Here is an 18,788-nt window from a genome sequence, read left to right on the forward strand (position 1 = left end):
ATCCTGAACTAGTCTCAACTTTGCAAAGATGGGTGCATTTAATAATGGCTTGAATTATTGAGCAACTTAAATACTTCAATGAAATTGTAATTTCTGAAATGCAGTTCTTCTTTTTAGGGAGACATTAGCAGAACTTTAAAAATCTGTATGTTTAAATAAATACCGAGTGCTTACTGTAATAAAGGCTGTTGTGATTGGCATGCTAGATTGCAGGTTGTCTTCTTACTTGGAAGATTATTTTTAGTAATGTTACACTTTTTGAATCCGATCTGTAAGCAATCCATTGGACATTAAACTGCACAGTTTTGGCATTGCCTGGCATTTGCCAATAAGCTCCATCTTTGGGCATTGCCTGTAGAAGCACTGAAGATGAAGACTTGCAGTCTCAAAAGCACCAGCTCCCTGGATTTCATGGAGCTGGTGAAACCTGGAGACTCTGCTTTGGACCTTGTGCTCTCATGCCCAGCCTCTGGGTCTGCCCCTGTAGGCTAAGAAATAGCTGGAAACAACCATGCTGCCCAGAAATGTATAGTTTAAAAAAACCAAACAACAAACCAACAACTGACCAACCAAAAAAACTACAATAAAACCAGTAAATATGACAGTTAAGCCAGTGTAGCTGAGATTACAACACGTTTGTTACACATACGTAAAACTTGGTAATGTTTTACTTGTAGTTTGATATTGCTGTCTTTTGTGTGATAAAGGTAGTGTGGGCTGTGTTTGGTGTTATGTTGTGTGTCCCCTCCCCAAGCATTTTACAAGGTTCTTTTTCCTGTCTCCTTGCAACTGATATCTCCTGTTGTTTTTCTTAAATCTTGAAGGTCGTCTTAAGCTGATTCTGAATTGAGACTTTCTTTTGCTGCTCAGCTCTGTTCCTTTTGATGTTCAGTTAATCCTGGTTCTGGTTGGTGTAAATAAGACCTCTTCTTCACTAGATTTTTCACCTTGGTGTTTGTCTGAATGCTACATAATCTGGGCCTATTTTGCTGCCAAAATCAGCTATTTTGACTGTGCCTGCTTCTTGAAGCAGCTGAAGTGTTTCTGTAGCTGTATGGTGAAATAGAGCAGGGCATGGATTTGTCTAATCAGAAAAAGAAACGTTACTTTTTAAGTACATAATTTTTTTCAGTATGATTTGCTTGCAAAGCTGAAGCCAGGAGCTGGAAGGTGGTATGCTGCTTCCAGATCTCAGGGTTTCATAGGATTGTATCCAAAGCTTGCAGTTGTCAACACAGGCGGCTAAATGACAGTGCATTTTTGCCTGTTCTTGGCACAAGCAAACAGGGTGAGATTTTTGCTTATAATACTTGTTTTTTTCCCCCGCTACGTTTGAAGGTCTTTTGGTATGTGGATACAGACTAAAATTACTTGTTCATACAAATTGCCAAAGGAGACGCTAGTAACATAATGGCAAGGTAAAGGCTGCTCAGATTTGCTATTAATAAATTCTGGGCATAAAAGTGAGTAAGTAGGAATGCAATATTGAAGATTATGAGAAATTAATCTCAATGTTATAATTGGTTCATAATGTTTACTTCTGACTTACTAATTACTGACCTGTAGAGAATACATGTTTTTGCAGAATATGTTTGTATTTGGTCCTCTAAGGTTGTGGGGTTTTGGTTGGGTTTTTTTGGTTGGTGGGGTTTTTTGGTCGTTACTGTTTCTGCTGGCAAGTGGAAGCAGTGCTACATTAAAGCAGTGCTTTTTCTAAGCAGCGTTAGTGGCAATATTTGAATTTAGGAAGGATAATTATTTAATCACTTTAAAGTGCTTTGTTGAACTCATGAATATGCTCTGTGTTACATACTTGATTCTTTTTATTTTGCTCTAAGAACGATCCTACTGTATGTATGGAGAGGAGAATATACAGAGTTCTTTGGGGCTGGAGTTTCTGTCCCTGAAATACATGTTGAATTATGTACATTGGCTTGAGTCTTTCTGGAAAAAACATTTTATGGAAGTAGATCTTCTTGTCATTGATTTCGGTATTTTTAATTCAAGAAGGTTGTTTTGAGTATAAGGTAGAGAATGTAGTACATCAGCTAATTGTACCTTCCTTTAAAACTGGGTATGGAATTAGGAAATCTTGCATTTGCTGCTGCTGTTCTCTAACGAGTTGTTCTTCAGTGTTAAGTCTGTTTGTTTAAAAGGTGCGGCTCTCCTCAGGGTTTATCTGTAGAGATCCTGTGAGAGGCTGGAAGATGAAAAGTAGTTTTCTTAGAAGGCCAGATCAGTGGTGATCAGCTGCTCCTCATACCTTCAGCTTGCTTAGTTTTATGCATGGGAAAAATGGCAACATGTTTTGCAGGCAGTTGACCACACTGCAGCTAGATCAAACACAGTAGGAGTTGGAAGCTGAGCAAACATTGTTAGATGGGAGAGCACCAGAATCTCCAAATATCAGTGAAGACTGTTGCTGGTTATTTTACAAAGAAATACTCTTAAATTCGTTAGAATTCAAATCAAGAGTTGTAGGCTGGGAATAGAGTTTCCTTTGTAAATGTTTTATTTCCCCATGTGCTTTTCCAACAAAGTGACTGAAACAGCAGTCTTTGCTGGAAAACACCATTTGAACTGTAGCCTGGCTATTCCCAAGGAGCTGAACTCATTTGATAGGTGTTTTTACCAGACAAAATGAAGCAGTTTTACCTACATCTAGGGGTTCATAGAATTCATGCAAAAACATCTTTTGCAGTTGTTCACTTAAATTGTTTTAAGACAGACTTTTTCAGGATAACACAGATGATCTTGTTGGGATTTGGTGGGTTTTTTTCTCTGAAAAAAGATCATTAAATCACTTTGACTTCAAAACAATGACCCTGCGTTTGCACTTTGTTCTTGCCTTAGGCTGAAAGCACATGTGGGGAGTTGTCTGTGGCTCAGCTGATGAGATGCTGTATTTTGTTAAGCTGTCATTGTGAGTGGGTGTTGATGGTGTTTTATTAAGAATTACCGGGCTGATCGAACTACACTGTTCCTTTTGAGCTTCAAGGGCAGTTTGATGATACAGCTAAGCCAGACCTGCTGAAAGTGTTCGTTCTTTACTCCATTGCAGAGTTTTCTGTCTCTCTTGTGCTAATCTAAAGCCTGAGGAACTAGTCCAGGGAGCTAAACTTGACCAAAACCTGGGGTTTTTTTGTACCTGTTGATAATAATTCCTCATTCTGAAAAACTCAGGCTTGAGAACTCAGCAGCAGATATTGATCATCTCATGTCCTTCCTTTCTATTCCTTTCCTGTATTCATTTAGGGCTCTAAACTTGTCTACCCTGTGACCACCTGCACAGTCCACAGTGTGTGTACTGAAGTGGGATATAGTGATTTAAAAAGTACAGGAAAATCTGTCCTTTCAGGTCCTTGAACAGCATGGCATAGTCAGCGGGTGATTGCTACTGAACCCAGTGCTCCAGGGAGGAGAGAGTCTGCTTCACCCTGGAGGATGTATTGCTCAGAGATTGTCCCAGCAAAAGTCAGACTGTCTGAAATGATTCTCTCTGCATGTGTGTAATTAGGATTCCTCGTGGAGCCTGGGTGTATTCACTGCTCGCTTACTGCAAGAATGGTTTGGAGAGTATGATGTGATAGCAAGGCTGATAATTGAGTGAAGAGCTGGGATTTTCAAGCTTTGTTTCTCTTAGTTGAGGCAGCTTAAGTCCTCTTCCAATTTCCTGTGAGCTAGTGTTTTCTAAAATAGCTTCCTGACCCTGCACTGTACCACTTTTAAGAGAAATGTGAATCACAGCTGATGCTGATGTGTGTAAGCCCTGCTTGCCATAGGATCCAGAGTGCTTGGTAGGACTGATCCATCTTCATCGCTTTTTGCTGTTCCTTTGAACGGTCTGCGGGCTTTGTCAGCAATAACTTTTTTCAAGACCTCCAAAATTTCAAGCTGTGGTACTGAGACACTAAACAGTGATTTGGTTCTGCGTTACGTGGGGTGTTTGTGACTACTCCATAGAAAATGTTATGTTGGGAAGTAAGGACAGAAGGGTGTGGTTAGAAGGCTGGCAGTTGAAATACCGAGGTAGGAGAAAGGCAGGGGAGTTGTAATGCAGAAGTGACAGAGGTTGCTTGATACAGCGCATTAAAAGGCATGAACTGAGCCTGCAGGGCTGGGATGGGGGGAAGTACAAGAAAAAAGAAAAGTTGAGCAAGAGTCGTGTAATACTAAAAATAGCTGATTATGGTTTTTTTTTTTTGGTTGTGGTGTTTATTGTTTTTATATTCCTTCTACTAAATTCATATGCTTGCGTGCTTCCCACTTAGGGAAATTGTGAGAAGGGGAGGCTGTGACAAGGGGGCAAAGGTGACCGTCACTGTTGCTACTGCTGCTTTACCTTTCTTCTTTTTAACAGTTAAATTTCTAAGTCCTGCATTAGTACATGTTGCAAATACATCCTTTCTTTCCCTCTAGCCTCAATTTATGGAGGAGAGGATGAAAGGGGAATGGGTGTTTATTTGAAGAAGCAGCAACATTGTGCTGCTTGTATCTTAGCTATTACTTTGGCAGCTGCATTTCTGATTTCTAGATTTGACACTTTCTTCTAAAATATTCACATGCCAAATCCAAATACTTCTATTAATTGCATCACCTCTACGGCAGTTTTCAATGTAAGAGATAGGTATTTGCAGATTTGTTCAATTGCTCGACAGTGAGTGTTCTGCAAGCCTCCCGTTATAGGCTTAACTGTATATTTCACATCAAGTTGTGCATGTGTGGATTAGGTGTGTGTAGCATGTGAATGATGTAGTGTATCCATTAATCAGGAATACAATTTTTGATGGGGAAATAACTTGCAGTTGATTTCAGCTTGTTGCTAGAATAACTAATAAGGTTTTTTTGTTTTATGTATAGGCTGGATGGAAGGAAAACCACGCAACGTTTATGAATGAACTGAAAAATCTGCAGGCTTCAGGACTGACAACCCTTGGTCAGGCACTCAGGTCATCATTTGACTTGCTAAATCTCAATAGATTAGTGTCTGGAATAGACAACTATGGACAGGTAATAAATCTGTTTGTAGTCTTCAGTCTTTTACTTTTTCTATGTTTCTTGAAATTCTAGTGGGAGAGGGGGTTTGGTGGTTCAAGTTTGTTTTTGAGTTTTTTTTTTTTTTTTCTTAAATGTTGGATTTTTACATTATCTGTAGTTAAATGCCCTGGCTTCCCCCCCTCTCACGTTTGAAGGGTCCAGTTCTTTTGCTTTTGCCCCACTGTCATCATGAGTTTCTGAGTTCTCTGTATTACTACCAATTTATAGGCCACTTTTGTGAGCTGGAGGGGTTTCATACTGTTACTGGAGGAAAAAAGACTCGTAATTCTACAAATGTCTTTAGGATGGGTGTGTGAGTGCAGAGTAGCACATCTTGTACAGTTCTGTTTGGCTCCACACATGAAAAGAAAATTCCAGGGTTATTTTGAAAGATTGTTCATATTACTATTTATTTTATAATGACAAAAATACAAGTCTATAGCGGAGCATTAAAGTTACTCTTAGCATTCCTGTGCTTTTTGTCTCTAGGGAAGGAATCCATTCTTTTTGGAGCCATCTATTTTGATTACCATCACAGACGGAAACAAACTGACAAATACGGCTGGAGTTCAAGAGGAGGTAAACTTGCATTACATTCTTTCAAGTTATGATCTTGCAAGTTGGTGCTATGCTGAGATGAATATTAATTGTTTTTTCCTGCTAATTGTACTTCTGCTTCATCAGCCTGTTTTATGGAGAACAGAAACTAGCTATGCTGTCATTACCCAGTGCTTAAATTCATAGCCCATGTGGGTTTCCAGACTTCAGATAAAGTAGTGGATAGGAGAGAAATTGGGTCCTTTACAGAGGAATGAATGAATTTGGGTATTACGTTTTTACATAGTTTGCAAATACTTGAAAATATTCTTAAATCTTCTTTTATCAGCTTCATCTTCCCTTGAATTCTCCTTTGCCTGGAAGTGAACTAACCAAAGAACCATTTCGTTGGGATCAAAGGCTGTTTGCTCTAGTGCTGCGTTTGCCAGGAGCTGCATCTGCTGAACCAGAGCAGCTTGGGAGTGTGCCTACTGATGAATCTGCCATCACACAGATGTGTGAAGTTACAGGAGGTAACTGGGTGTTCCTTTGTTTTGGTTAATATTTGGCATTTGCCTTAAAATGTTTCTTTTCCTTTGATTCAAATTCACCTATGCCTGTTTTCTCCATCTGAATTGCTCAGTGTCCATGTGAATCTGTGTGGTGCTTTTTGAGCTTGGTTTCCAACATCACAAGATAACTTTAAAATAAAACAGTATTTCTGTTTCAGAGCTTATAAATGTGAGAGCATTTTATTAATGCACCAGTAGGAGGGACTGGAAAATCTCTTAGATTGTCCTTCCAGTGGCTGGCTTTGCTCAGTCACAAGATTTTTTTATTTAAATGTTGAACTGACTGGGACAAGTATTACTGAGATGTTAATTCTGCTACAGGGCTAATAGGCTGAATTTCATTTTAAAAGAACTAATTCTGGAGCCTGTTCCTTGATGTGTTGATCAGTTGGTTTTGTTTTTTTTTTAATTGGTGCTTGAGAAAAAATGTTGCTTGGCAGGGGGAAGTTTGGGCATGTATAGGAGTTGGTAAGGTTTGGGTAGACAAAATCAGATATATGACATAGACTTGGTGAAATTGGATGTTCTTAAGTACCTTTATAGAGTTGGCCTTGAACCAACCTGATTTAGCCTTAATGGCGCCTTTTATTAATGAATGAAAGCTCAGCAGGTTTGTGTTTTTTTTTTCTTGGTTATATTGCATTTGAGAAGTATGTTGCCTTTTATATAAAACTTACACAAAGTTTATTGCTATTATTTTGGATAAAACTGAAAGCCTTGGCAGTGTGACTTACGTAATAAAACATCTTCCTTTATTAAGATTACTCAAAACTTGCTTTTGTATTTTCCCTGTGTAATTTATCTCTTGCATAGGTCGTTCTTACTGTGTTCGGACACAAAGAATGTTGAATCAATGTTTAGAATCTCTAGTTCAAAAAGTCCAAAGTGGAGTTGTTATTAACTTTGAAAAGTCAGGACCAGATCCAGCTCCTATTGGAGAAGGTATAGTAACTGGGTTTTCTTTCCCCCTGGTGTTCAAGAAGAAATGTTTTGTATGCATGCAAATGTCCTTAAGTGTCTTCAGTGTCCTTCCTACCAGCTTCTCACTGTAGTGTACAGGATGCATCAGATGCTTAATACATTCTAATAAGAAATGCTTCAGTGGTAGTGTTCTGGTATCTAAATACCCCACATCATAATGGATGTGCTGTTCATAGCTTTTGAGTAGTTCTGTGTTGTTTGTTTATGTTTAGTCTCATCTTCGTTATATTTTTAAAAGTGTTAGTTTGATCCTTGATAAGTTAAATGGTGTCATAAGTTTGCACATACTTGTATGGATGATCTACCTGCTTGCTAGCTCACCTGTCACTCTTCCTACCTCTCTTCGGGGGTGGGGCTGAGGAAAGTGAATGTTTGCAGGAGGCAGTAAAGTTTGAATTACGGTATTGTCAAAACTTGGTTTTAAAATAATTAAATCCAGGACCAGTGTATTTAAATGCTTAAACAACTCTAAAGTAATCTCAATGCTTAATTTTCTGTATGCTTTCATTCTGCTAATTGATCACAACACAGTAAACTTCAATTGAATGTTAGCCACAAGTGAAAAACTGCGTGGAAAGAACAAGGAATTATTATGCTAGCTGTAAGTAAAGTGCATAACAGGGAAAAGGAAAATGCACTCTTAATGTGGAGCAGTTTTTATGATTTGCAGACATCATGCTTGAAAGGAAGGAGAGGGAGCTGACCAGTTCATATTTAGGAAATGAAGATGTTCCTGGAATGTCAGAAACATAATGGCTTTTAGGACCCCCTGACCATCCTAGCATAGCCAGCTTTATTCCCACTTCCATTTTTGAATCACCTTTTTCTTACTTGTATATATTTTTTCTCCTTTTGCTTATTTAAGTGTTGTTTTATTGGAAGGCTTTCCTATAACATGGTGCACGACAGCACCTCAGCAAATTCGTGTGTCTCTGTTGGCCTAAATGCACTCCTGTGTGGCAAAATGATTGGTGACATTTGTTGTTTCTTTTATTTTATTTATTTTTGTCACATTTAAGTGGTGATGCACTGTGGAAGTGCATCTATAAAAACACTGAGAGACTTTCCATCTTTACGGTAATTGAGAAAGTCCTAAAATAGAGAGAAATACGATGGGCTTTACCAAAGCTATAAAAATCATTGTGGATATAATGCAGAGAAACCAAACTGATGCGTAACAGAAAGGTGTTTTCCACAGTATTATTGACCAGTTGCCTAAAGCAAGGAAAAACAGTAATATAAAATCTTTTCAAAATGAAGATTCTTTAAATAGGTGATCTCTGCTGTGATGTTTGCTCTGAAGAGCAATCTTTGGAAACTACTGGTCAGAATCTGTACTACAAAATTCTTTGTCAGTGGGGAGTCTGTGCTGCAGTGGGCTGGGAGAAAATGCTGGTTGGTTCCAGTAGGTGGTGGTTTTTAAGTGATATTTGAATTCTTCCTGATCAAAAATGTGACAAAAGCTGCTCCTGCAAGATGCATCTGACTTCTCCATGAAACTTTTCTCCACTTTGTTTCCACTAATGGCAGCATCAGTCCGTGAGCTTTGCATCTGATGTAGAAAGACTGTAAATGCACGTGACCAGTCTCCACAGGTGCAGCAGAACTAAACCCGATAGGCTTGCTGTCGCCTATTAGATCTATGTCAAAGTACTAAGCTTAAGTAAATAGCGTTTTCTATAATACGTGAGTATACCTTGCTGCACTAATTATCTCATGTCTGTGCCACAGGAGCAGAAGGATAGATACGGGCAAATGTTAGCATTGTTTCTCAGATGACGCTGTTCTACACTTGGATGTATAGTTTTTTTCAGCCACTGATGTAAAGATCTGTATGTCTTTGAAACAATTGTAATGAAACACCTTATTGGTTGCTAATACAGAAATTTTGCTAGGAGACAAATGCATGCATGTAGCTTTTTTTTTTTCCTTTTTGTTGTTATTTTGCTTTGTTTAAATTTTAGATGGACTTGTTGATTCATCCAGGCCCATCAATTCATTTGCTTCTCAACCGTGGCATAGTTGTCATAAACTCATTTATGTACGGCCTAACCCTAAAACGGGTGTTCCTGTTGGGCACTGGCCAATCCCAGAATCTTTTTGGCCTGATCAGAATTCACCAACACTGGTAAGTAAAATAAGAACTGAAAAAAGGATGCTACACCTAATTAAACAGACTGAAAACGAATACTACATTAGTTTTTTTACTTTCTGCGTTTACTAATATGATCTGACTTTGCTTTAAAAGGGTAGTTAAAACTGTTTTTACCACAAAATGGTATAATCTAATGTTGATACTGTATGCTGTGTTTTTTCAATTTTTTCTTCTCATCTGGAAGGTTTTCTTCCATGTATGTGGTTAGTTAGTTTGGTAAATGGTTTTAAAAGATCATAAAACATAACTATAAATTACTTCACATGACAAATCATAGCCTATTAAATTTTAATCAAAGCTTTATAAAATGCATTTGTATAGAAAAAGGAGTATTTGGTTTTGACAGAAGATCAACCATGTTTTCTCTGCTTAGTATTAACTTCATATGTGGACTCTTCCTTCAATAGCAGGAAGAATTAAAACTGAAAGAGAAGGGCTACCCCCTTCAGAAAGCGGGGAGAAAACAGCATTCGTTTCTCCTTTTCGTACTGAAATACTCGTACATTTGGCATGCCTTACTAGCCTTTCTAAACATCTCTGCCTTGCTAGGCATGTTCTGTTTCTGTACTTTGCAAATGCTCAAGGTACTGTTTATCCATTCCCCCCTACCCCCACCCCTCGACTGAAGAGTAAAAAAAAAAATCAGACTTGCAGGGAATATCTGGGGAGATCTTTTGTGGAGTGCAGTTTCACATCTGTAATTCTGAACATCAAGCTGGGAAGCAGAGTTGGAGTTTTCTTTAAACCTGCCTGTGTTATAGGTTGATTGACATGGAGGCTTTTAAATACCACGATAAAGAGTTGAATATTAACCATGTTTTTCTCTTGGTGGGAAGAATGTGTGTATCAGTGTGTGGCTTTTTGGTTTGGGTTTGTGGTTTGGTTTTTTTTTAAGTTGGAGAAAAATATTGGTTATTCTGTATTCTATTGTGGAAGCTCGTTATGTTTTCTAAATAAAATTGTGGAAATGGAGAGTTTAAGCCCATAGGATGGTAGAATTTCTGCTTATGAATCTTTTTAAGAGAATTGATTTGTTTACCATAAATATGAGACAATTGATATGCTTTCCCCCCTTCCTTTTAGCCTCCACGCACAGCTCACCCTGTTGTGAGGTTCTCCTGTGTAGATTGTGAGCCAATGGTAATAGACAAGCTTCCTTTCGACAAGTATGAGCTTGAGCCTTCACCTTTAACACAGTACATCTTGGAACGAAAGTCTCCGCATACCTGCTGGCAGGTATTTGCCCTTTATTTGATTCTAGAAATGTAATGGGTATCTTAAGGTACTTCAGTCTTCATAAGCCTGGAAAATTGGGGTCTGGTTGCAGACTCTGCAGTTGATGATAAGAAACATGTCAAGGTTTCAGTTACCTCCTTTCTAATAGAATTATCAGGAGTCAGAATAAGTGTTTCCTCTACAGGCTTGGTAATCTCATTTAATTCTGTTTCTAGGTCCATCTCATTTTGCTAAGAAATGTGTCCCTCAGGTTCCATTTTTGGCTAAATTGAAATCCTCTGTAGGCTTCCATTTGCTTACAGGGAAAACCTAGCACTAGTTTCCATTATGCTACCTAATCAACAGCTGCAAATAATTTCCACTAGATGGTTGAAGCTGCTAATGGGAATTGAATGGAAGCTGTTGATCTTGTTGACTAGATTGGCCTTGAAGAGGTCAAAGTTCTGTTGCTGAATTCCTTTGTCACATGCTCCTTTTGTCAGTTTTTTAAGTGACTTGTTTCTGCATCCCCTGTAAAATAAGGCTTTTAATTCCCTTCTCAGTGGTGTTTTTGTAAAGAATAGCTTAATATGTACACCAGGCGTTCACTTAGTGTGACAGTTTAGCTGGAAAGATGAGTTTGGAGATGTCTTTTTCATGTTTCTGTTTTCCTAATAAACACTACAACTTAACTGAAAATATAATGTGCAGATTCAGAAGAAAAATGGAAGTTACTTTTAATAAAATTTCAGAAATGTCCTTTAAACATTCATAGATACATTATTTGCCTGTTAGTAAAATGACTGCTGTTTCTCAAAAACTGCTTTTCTTCTCCCAGCTACATAGCAGACCCTTAAAAACTAGAGAAATAGGCTCACTCTGATAGAAACTGTGTAACAAACCCTGTTTCTTATGCCCTGAAAAAATAGAGGAAACCCACTTCCTTTTTACTTCGAGGTTTACTTCTTTTTTGAGAGCTGTTTTTGGTTAGATGTGGGTTATTTTGACTGTCTCAATAAGAATACATACCGTCTTTATCCTGTTGAAATAGTTGTTTGTCTGTATTGCTTTTCAAGGCTAATACCCCCATATATATGTATTACATATTTTTAAAAAAGACAATTTTAAGAGTGTTGGTGCTTGGCATAATTAAAATATGTTTGTTGAATTTTTTTTTTGTTTTGCTTAATTGCTTAACTTTAAAATTTTATATTTCTCTTATCAGTGTTTTAAATTTTAGTCGGCTATTTTATGTTGGAAGAGTAATTTCAAATAGATTGTTTCTTAACATACCTTCAACAGATGTCCCCTAACCTATTTTAAATAATTTCAAAAACTTTTTAGAGCATCACTTCAAGGTAGTTTCACTAAAGCACTAAAGATGGTACTGCGAAGAGAATTTCCACACTGACTGGGGGTACACTAAATGTTGCAAGTCTCAGTTTTGTGACTGGGAGATGTAGGTGCATACTCATCCTGATGTGTGCAACCTCAAGCTTGGCTGTTCTTGACAATTTGCCATCTTAAATGCAGTTGGATTCAGATGGATTTTAATTTTTAAATGCCCTATGCTTAATATTCTTAATGTTCTTCTAATACAGTGATATCTCTTATTCTTTGTCAGGTATTTGTGAGTAGCAGTGGAAAATACAGCGAACTTGGCCATCCGTTTGGGTATTTAAAAGCAAGCACTACTTTAACCTGTGTAAACCTCTTTGTGATGCCTTACAACTACCCTGTTTTACTTCCGTTGTTAGGTAGGTAATAAATTTACATTGGACTGCCAGTGCAGCTACGTCAAAGTAAAAGCAAAACAATAATGATTGGTGTTCTGCCTTAGTTTGAGACATTATAAAATAATGGAGATCAGAGAGTAGAGAATGTTGCAAACTCTTTAACATAATTTGGGAGGAGAGGATTTTCATACCCCCTCTCCCTTTTTTTCTCTCCAGCAGAGGAGGAGAGCTACCTGCTTCCAGTGCATGTTTGATGCTGTTCACCTCCTAGACACGTAGCCTCTTCCTTAACCTGGAGTAAGCTTCAACCTCCATTCTTTTCCCTCATTTAGGGTGTGGTGTATCCAGGTTTTGCAGTTGCTCTTGTAGCAGCTAATTTTTTACTGGAAGATCAGATGCAGTGTTTGTCATGGGTGTTGGGAAGAGGGAATTCCCTGATGCAGTTTAGAGCAGTAAGGAGGAGTTAAGCAGTGAAACAGTCTACATTTCTTCCCTGCCCAAAGGACCAGTGTTTTTTTCACCCCCATAATGAAATTACTTTCTACAGGAAAGACGGTATGAAAAGGTGCTGTGTGTGAATAACTGCCACAATTATTGTGGTTATTAGGGTTCCGGTATAAAGGTAATGGCAGAAAGAAGAATTTCCTGGGTGCTACTAACCCTTTTAGTTGCAGATGCTGTAAGGCTTTGTCTTGTTCTGGTTTTTGTGGGTGTGTTTAGTGATACAGAGTAACAGTGGAGATCAAGAGAATTAACATTGACTCTGACTGTCTTACACAGATTTTTCCATTCATTTCTAGAAAAAAGAAGCCCCACAACACAGTTCAGGAATGCTTTTTCATAATGCTGGTCATAACAAAAAAAAGAAATTTGTGCTTGCTGATAATTTGCATGTGTCTTATATAGTTACCCGTGTAGCCTAATAACGGTCCCACAGGGTGCAAGTAGGATACTTCTAGACTAAATCAGCGTTTCTGCAAGTTTGTGGCTACTGAATTACTGCAGCAGATCTGCTAGCTGAAAAGCCATCACTGATACTAAATGAATTTCCCTATTCACTTTGATGTTGACATTTGCAGTTCTGCTGTGTCTTCCCTCGCAGCTCTTGTCTTCCCCCTGCCTTTTTTGCAGGGGTGTAAAGCTCTTCCTACTCTTTGGAGAAAGGCATTTTTCAGTATGTGTAGTGCTATTCTGCAGCTTAGTCACCTGGTGTCTCCCATCTTAAATTCCTGAAGGTTTAAAGGAAAATGCAGAGCTTCAATGTTGCTTGAGTTACAAAGGGGGTGCTTTCTTTAGGGTGCAAATACTGTGCGTTCCGTATAGTTAACACAAACACATACACAAAGTGTTACGTTCAGATCTTGTTCCAGGACTTTGTTTATCCTTGGTGTCTAAGGCACGGTGGAATTGAATTCTACAGAATATACATAAAACACAAAAGCAGATCTGGCCCCTTTTCTACTTAGCAGTGCAGAAAACAACAAAGGTGATAAACCAATCTTTGATGACTCTCACCTGGATTAAAAAGGATGTGAGAAATTCCAAGCCCAGGAGAAGCCTGCTCTATTCGGCCACTGCCACCCATACTGCTGCATCAGTGTGGTTCTGGTGGCTACTACCTTACTGGTAGAACATTGTGTTGGAGGATTGGGACTTGTCTTGGGATAGTACATGGATAATCTCTCTCTGTTCCTTCTAGTGGCTCTTTCAGACCAAGCCGAAACCGCTTCACAACGGTATTATTTGCACTGTCTTATCAAGTGGCTTATATGTGTTCAACCTTACAAAACAGCTAGTAAGATGCTTAAGAATATTTTTTTCTTGCATTTTCGTTTTCCTTCTGCATTTTGAGCAGGGGAAGTTTTATTTCTGTTTTTGGAAAATTATGTAAGAGCCCTAAAGGACGAGTAAAATAGGTATGCGTGAGTAAGCTTGCAGATGATACTTGAGCAAACTGAAACAAGATGTAGTGGTCTGCGACTGAAAGAGGTAAATTGTACCACATCCTTCAGATCTGGTGATTTTATATCTCTGCTTCAGCAAGAGTGGATTTGGGAATGCTGTAGCTTTTCCTAGCTTGTATCTTAATGGGTCTGCTTTTAGAGTCTGAAGCTTTGAAAGGGAAGGAGCTAATTAAATGAGACTTTGTAAAACAGCGAAGCTGCACGGTCTGTGTGTTGACCTGACCCATGCGCCATGGTAATCTGACTGTCTTGACAAAAATTCTGGTCTCTAGCTCTTTTACAGAGGTAAGACAGACCATGTGGGATGTGCTGTTGCAGCTGAGAAGCTCCTTTTTGCTTTCATGGGAACAGCTAGAGAGGCCATATGAGTGGCTTGGGGTGGTGGTTTGCTCTGAGAACTGAGGAGGTGGGGTGCAGTTCTTGTATTTTTTTGTTTTGTTCAGTGTGAGGCAGACTTCTGAAGACCAAGGCTTTCACAGGCAGATGCTGACGTACTTTGCTGAGTACGTTTGGCCCACAGATTGCAGAAATTCCCTCTGGATGGATTGTTGCCTTTAACTGATCATAGCAAAGCTGTGATCGTTCAGATATCGTTCTGTTTAAAAGCAATTGTACAGCCAAGTTTATAAAGTAGAAGTTGAATGAAGGGTTTGAGAGTGAGCTTAGCAAAGATGAGGTGTACTTCTAAATGCTCCTGCCTTGCCTCAGATGTTTCTTTGGCTGATTGTAGCTGCGTTAATGGGAGGACAGGCACTGCTGGGTTGTCAGAGTGATTATTCCCTGGGATTGTCAGCAGAAGCAGTAGCGAGTGATGAAAACACCACGAGAAGGTGGTTGATACCCTTTCTCTGTGGGTCTAAATATGCAGAAGGACGAGCATTTAGAAAATGTCTGCCTGTGAAGGACTGCAGTGTGGATGGTTTCCTTTGATGCTTTTACAGGCTCTCCGAGAGAACCTGCAAGTAATGATTTTGTGTTTTGGAGACGAAGGGCTGTCTTTCTCACAAATGTGAACACAGCATGCTGTGGTACGGGGAGGGAGAGCCAAATGTTTTGAATCAATTGAAAAAGTGTGCCATAATACCTTTTTTAATGGTGGGTACTATTTCACATTGTAGTGCCTTATTTTTGGCTAGATTGTTTGCAGGGAAGGATACTGTTTTCCATGAACGTAAAATCATGTCTCTACTGCTTAAAACAAAAGAGTGTATCTGTTAGTGAAGAGGTATAAAAAAGCTCAGAGAACTATAGGAGTCAATAAGGAATAGTGGTGTACTTGCTCAGGTGGAATTTGATGTGGGTGGTGATTAAAAAAATAAGTTTTACTTGGGAGTTAACATGGTGCAAGCTGTCACTCAACTAGTCTGTTGTCACATGAACTGTTCTTGTAATTAGGCTCCAGCTGAACTACTGAAACTACCTGCTGACCATTCTCTCATGCTCTTATTTCTTGGTGGGTTTTTTTACTGTTCACTGAGCTTGAAAGTTCATCAAGCCCCCTTTTGTGTAGTTCTGGGTATTAAAGATGTGTATGGGTATCCTGTTTGTCACAATGTGGTGGTTTCGCACATTAATCTGAAGTGGATAAAGACTTTCACCACACAGTTTTAAATTGACTGGTCTGTCTGTAGTTTTACCTGATCTCTTGAACTGCTGCAGCTGTGGCCCTTTCCCAATTATCCAGTGCTTTTAGATCCCTCTGAGTTTAGAAGTGAAAGGAATTCTGCATTAAATGGACTATACAGGGAGTAGTACCTGAAAGTTAATAGATGGAATTCAAACTAACCTACAAAAGGATTTTACAACACTTTCGGATTTTATCTACAAAAATCTGGGATTTAATATATGAAAGACATAGTTAACTGGGTTACTGATTGTTTGCTTATTTATATAAATGATTATGTGCAGCCCAGGGCACAGTGGAAAGTACATTTCAAGTGCCTGTGTTGCAATCTGCTGACAGTGTATGTCTCAAACTCTCCTGGTAGAGGCAAGGTAAGATGTTGATGATGATGTTCTCTTTGAAACTTGTGGCTGTGTTTTACCACCGTGACTGCCTTCCTTTTAGAGGGTGAGTTCGTGCTCTGGGGATGCTCTCATTTTAAATAGACAAATCTTTGCTGAAGCTCTGCTTAGATTTGAGAACTTGGATAGCGAAGATCAGGGAGGTGCTTTTGCATTTGATGTCTCGGATACGGCTATGCTGTGGATTAAGAATCATAGCTGGCTGAGCATTATGAGCATCTGTGCTATTTAAGAGTAGTTGTGCAGTTGAACTGCAGGCATTATATACTGGTCCAGCCTTCACGGTGCAGGAAGTGAGACAATAATAAAGTGCTGATAAGAGGTTTAAGGTTCAAGGCGTACTTGTAACCAACTTGCAGACTATAAAATATTAGGGTGTACTATAGTACTGAACATTTTACATTTTGAATCTTTTTTTACTTATTTTGGGAGAGGGATATAGTTTTAACTTCCATTTTGCTGCCAAAAGCTAATAGGCCTATAGGATAAGAGTGGATGTAATTTTGTATTTGCCATATGTCATGATATCATCACAGGTTCTTCTGGATAATAGTGCTAAGCATATGGTATATTGAGATTTTAAATGGAGTTCTAACTTGTCCTTTCCAACTCCACCCCACTTCCTTCAGGCCAGGAAAGAGAACAAGTAGCATCTGTAGTGTGCTTTTTATATGTGATACAGAATTCATTTAGATTGGAAAATACCTGTAATTGAGTGTGGTTTGACTGAGAACTTGGAAAATTGTATCTTAACATCTGTTCGGTTTGTGCAGAATACCATGCAAGTCAAATTTTCTTCTCCAAATATATCTTCCTGAAAGCTCAGTCTGGAGAAAACAATTTCCTTGCTGCATCTGTCTTTCGCACACCCTCTTCTGTGCATCTCTGTCTCCTACAGCTCTCTGCAGTTAATTTTTGGACATCCCTTTCTCCAGTCCTGCATATCCTTCCATTAGCCTCACTTTGCCAGCATATTACAGCCCTACTAAGGAGAAGCTTTATTTCAGTTTATAATTTGCAATTTTGAATGATAAATTGCAGGATACTGTGTTTGTTTTTGATGTTCAGAGGTCACTGTTGCAGTTTATAGCATGCGTGACAAATAGGCACATGCTTCAACTCGGTGATCCCTAAATGACCATATGCACACCTCTAGTGCAAGCAAGGTATTTCTAAAGTGGTATCCAAAGGAAATAATCTGTCTGGTTGCCCCTCTCTTAAAGGGCAGCTGTTTTTGTAGCTAATCACTGTCTCTTATCTGTGTCCGTGGGAGAGTTTGCTGCTCTGGCAGGAGGCAGGCAGTGTGGCTGGAGGTACACCCGTTTGCTCGAGGGCAGCTGCTGCTGCCGCCTGCAGAATCCAGCAAAGCTGACTAGAAGGACTCCCTGTTCTGATGTTTATGGGGTTTTGCTTTTTTTTTTTTTTTTCTTTCCCTTTGATGCCCAAGAATTTTTTTTTTTTACTGGAGACCAGAATTCATCATACAGGTTGAACAAAAGAAAGCTGGGCTGAATACGGAAATTGAAGCAAATGGGTGGTGTTTGGTTTTATCAGGTACAGGGAGTCCCTGATGATGCCAGAGAGAGGCAAGGGAGGTGAAACGCTTTAACAGGTGGATCTGTTGCACCTTCTGTGTTGCAAGTAGTTGCAATTTAAGTCTGGTGTACCTTGTAAGTTTGCTTATAATGAGGACTTGTTCTGGACTGTCTACTGCAGCTAGGACTGGGGATTCACAATCCTTCAAACCTAAGGTTAAGAACAGTTTTTATGGGGAAGGTCCCCTTGGGGAGATGGGTGGAGGGAGAAAAGAAAAAGGGGGGAAACCTGGCACGTTCAGTTTTGGATTGTGCTAATGGTTTGGGACTATATAAATGAAACCTTCTTTTGTTGTTTTCCTTGTTGCAGATGACTTGTTTAAGGTTCACAAACTTAAGCCAAATTTGAAGTGGCGACAAGCTTTTGACAACTACTTAAAAACAATGCCTCCTTACTACTTACTGGTATGTTCCTTTCTCATTTCATCCTGCTGGGTATAATGGCTGGTGTGACCAGAGTCCTGTGCATCATACCTCTTACTAGTAAATTTTGTTTACATAATTAGCATGACATTTTAGGTAGTAAACGTTTTGCTTTGCAGAGGTATGTACATCAGGTCAAATGTTTCTAAGAAATAATAAATTTCTAGTAATGTTGAGTAACAGTAACTATATTAAGATATTAAATGTGTTCTCTGTACATTAAATGTTATATAAGCTTTGATCTAAAGTACTTCAGATTGTTCAGAGAAACCCAATTTGGCATTTTTGTAACTTTGATAAGGAAAACGCAGATTTGTTTGTTAATGAGGGTGTAGTGCTAGAATTTGGGAAGCTGATACTAAGAGAACTGGCTGGGCCAAATAAAGGGTGGGGGGAGGCACTGTGTCACCTTTTACATGTAGCTTGGACAATGCACCTCAATATGGACTTGCATCATCCCGGCTATTCTGGTACTGAAGCCTTTGAGTGGAAATTGCCAGCGGCACCACGCTGTGTGGTGTCTTGGTGATGTGGCATAACGTCCATTG

General features: G+C 39.0%; 1 protein-coding gene across 7 annotated transcripts in view; it reads left to right on the forward strand.

Annotated features, from left to right (window-relative positions):
• Window positions 1-18,788, forward strand: part of LOC119157168 (integrator complex subunit 6-like) — a 41,957-nt gene that overhangs the window by 14,500 nt on the left and 8,669 nt on the right. For 4 of the 7 annotated variants that reach the window (XR_005107416.1, XR_005107417.1, XM_037407735.1 and 1 more), the window contains exons 3-10: window positions 4,861-5,010; window positions 5,527-5,616; window positions 5,924-6,107; window positions 6,960-7,088; window positions 9,092-9,255; window positions 10,366-10,518; window positions 12,122-12,254; window positions 18,128-18,222. Coding sequence is in view for 4 of the 7 variants with exons in the window: in XM_037407735.1 (XP_037263632.1) it covers window positions 4,861-5,010; window positions 5,527-5,616; window positions 5,924-6,107; window positions 6,960-7,088; window positions 9,092-9,255; window positions 10,366-10,518; window positions 12,122-12,254; window positions 18,128-18,222 (1,098 nt within the window). In the remaining 3 variants the exon portion in view is untranslated. Of the gene's footprint in view, window positions 1-4,860; window positions 5,011-5,526; window positions 5,617-5,923; window positions 6,108-6,959; window positions 7,089-9,091; window positions 9,256-10,365; window positions 10,519-12,121; window positions 12,531-18,127; window positions 18,223-18,788 lie in introns of those variants that run through there. The other 3 variants (XM_037407736.1, XM_037407737.1, XR_005107418.1) reach the window with 3 other exon arrangements.

The sequence above is a fragment of the Falco rusticolus genome, chromosome 14 (genome assembly GCF_015220075.1).
Source record: "Falco rusticolus isolate bFalRus1 chromosome 14, bFalRus1.pri, whole genome shotgun sequence".
In the NCBI taxonomy this organism is placed as follows: domain Eukaryota; kingdom Metazoa; phylum Chordata; class Aves; order Falconiformes; family Falconidae; genus Falco; species Falco rusticolus.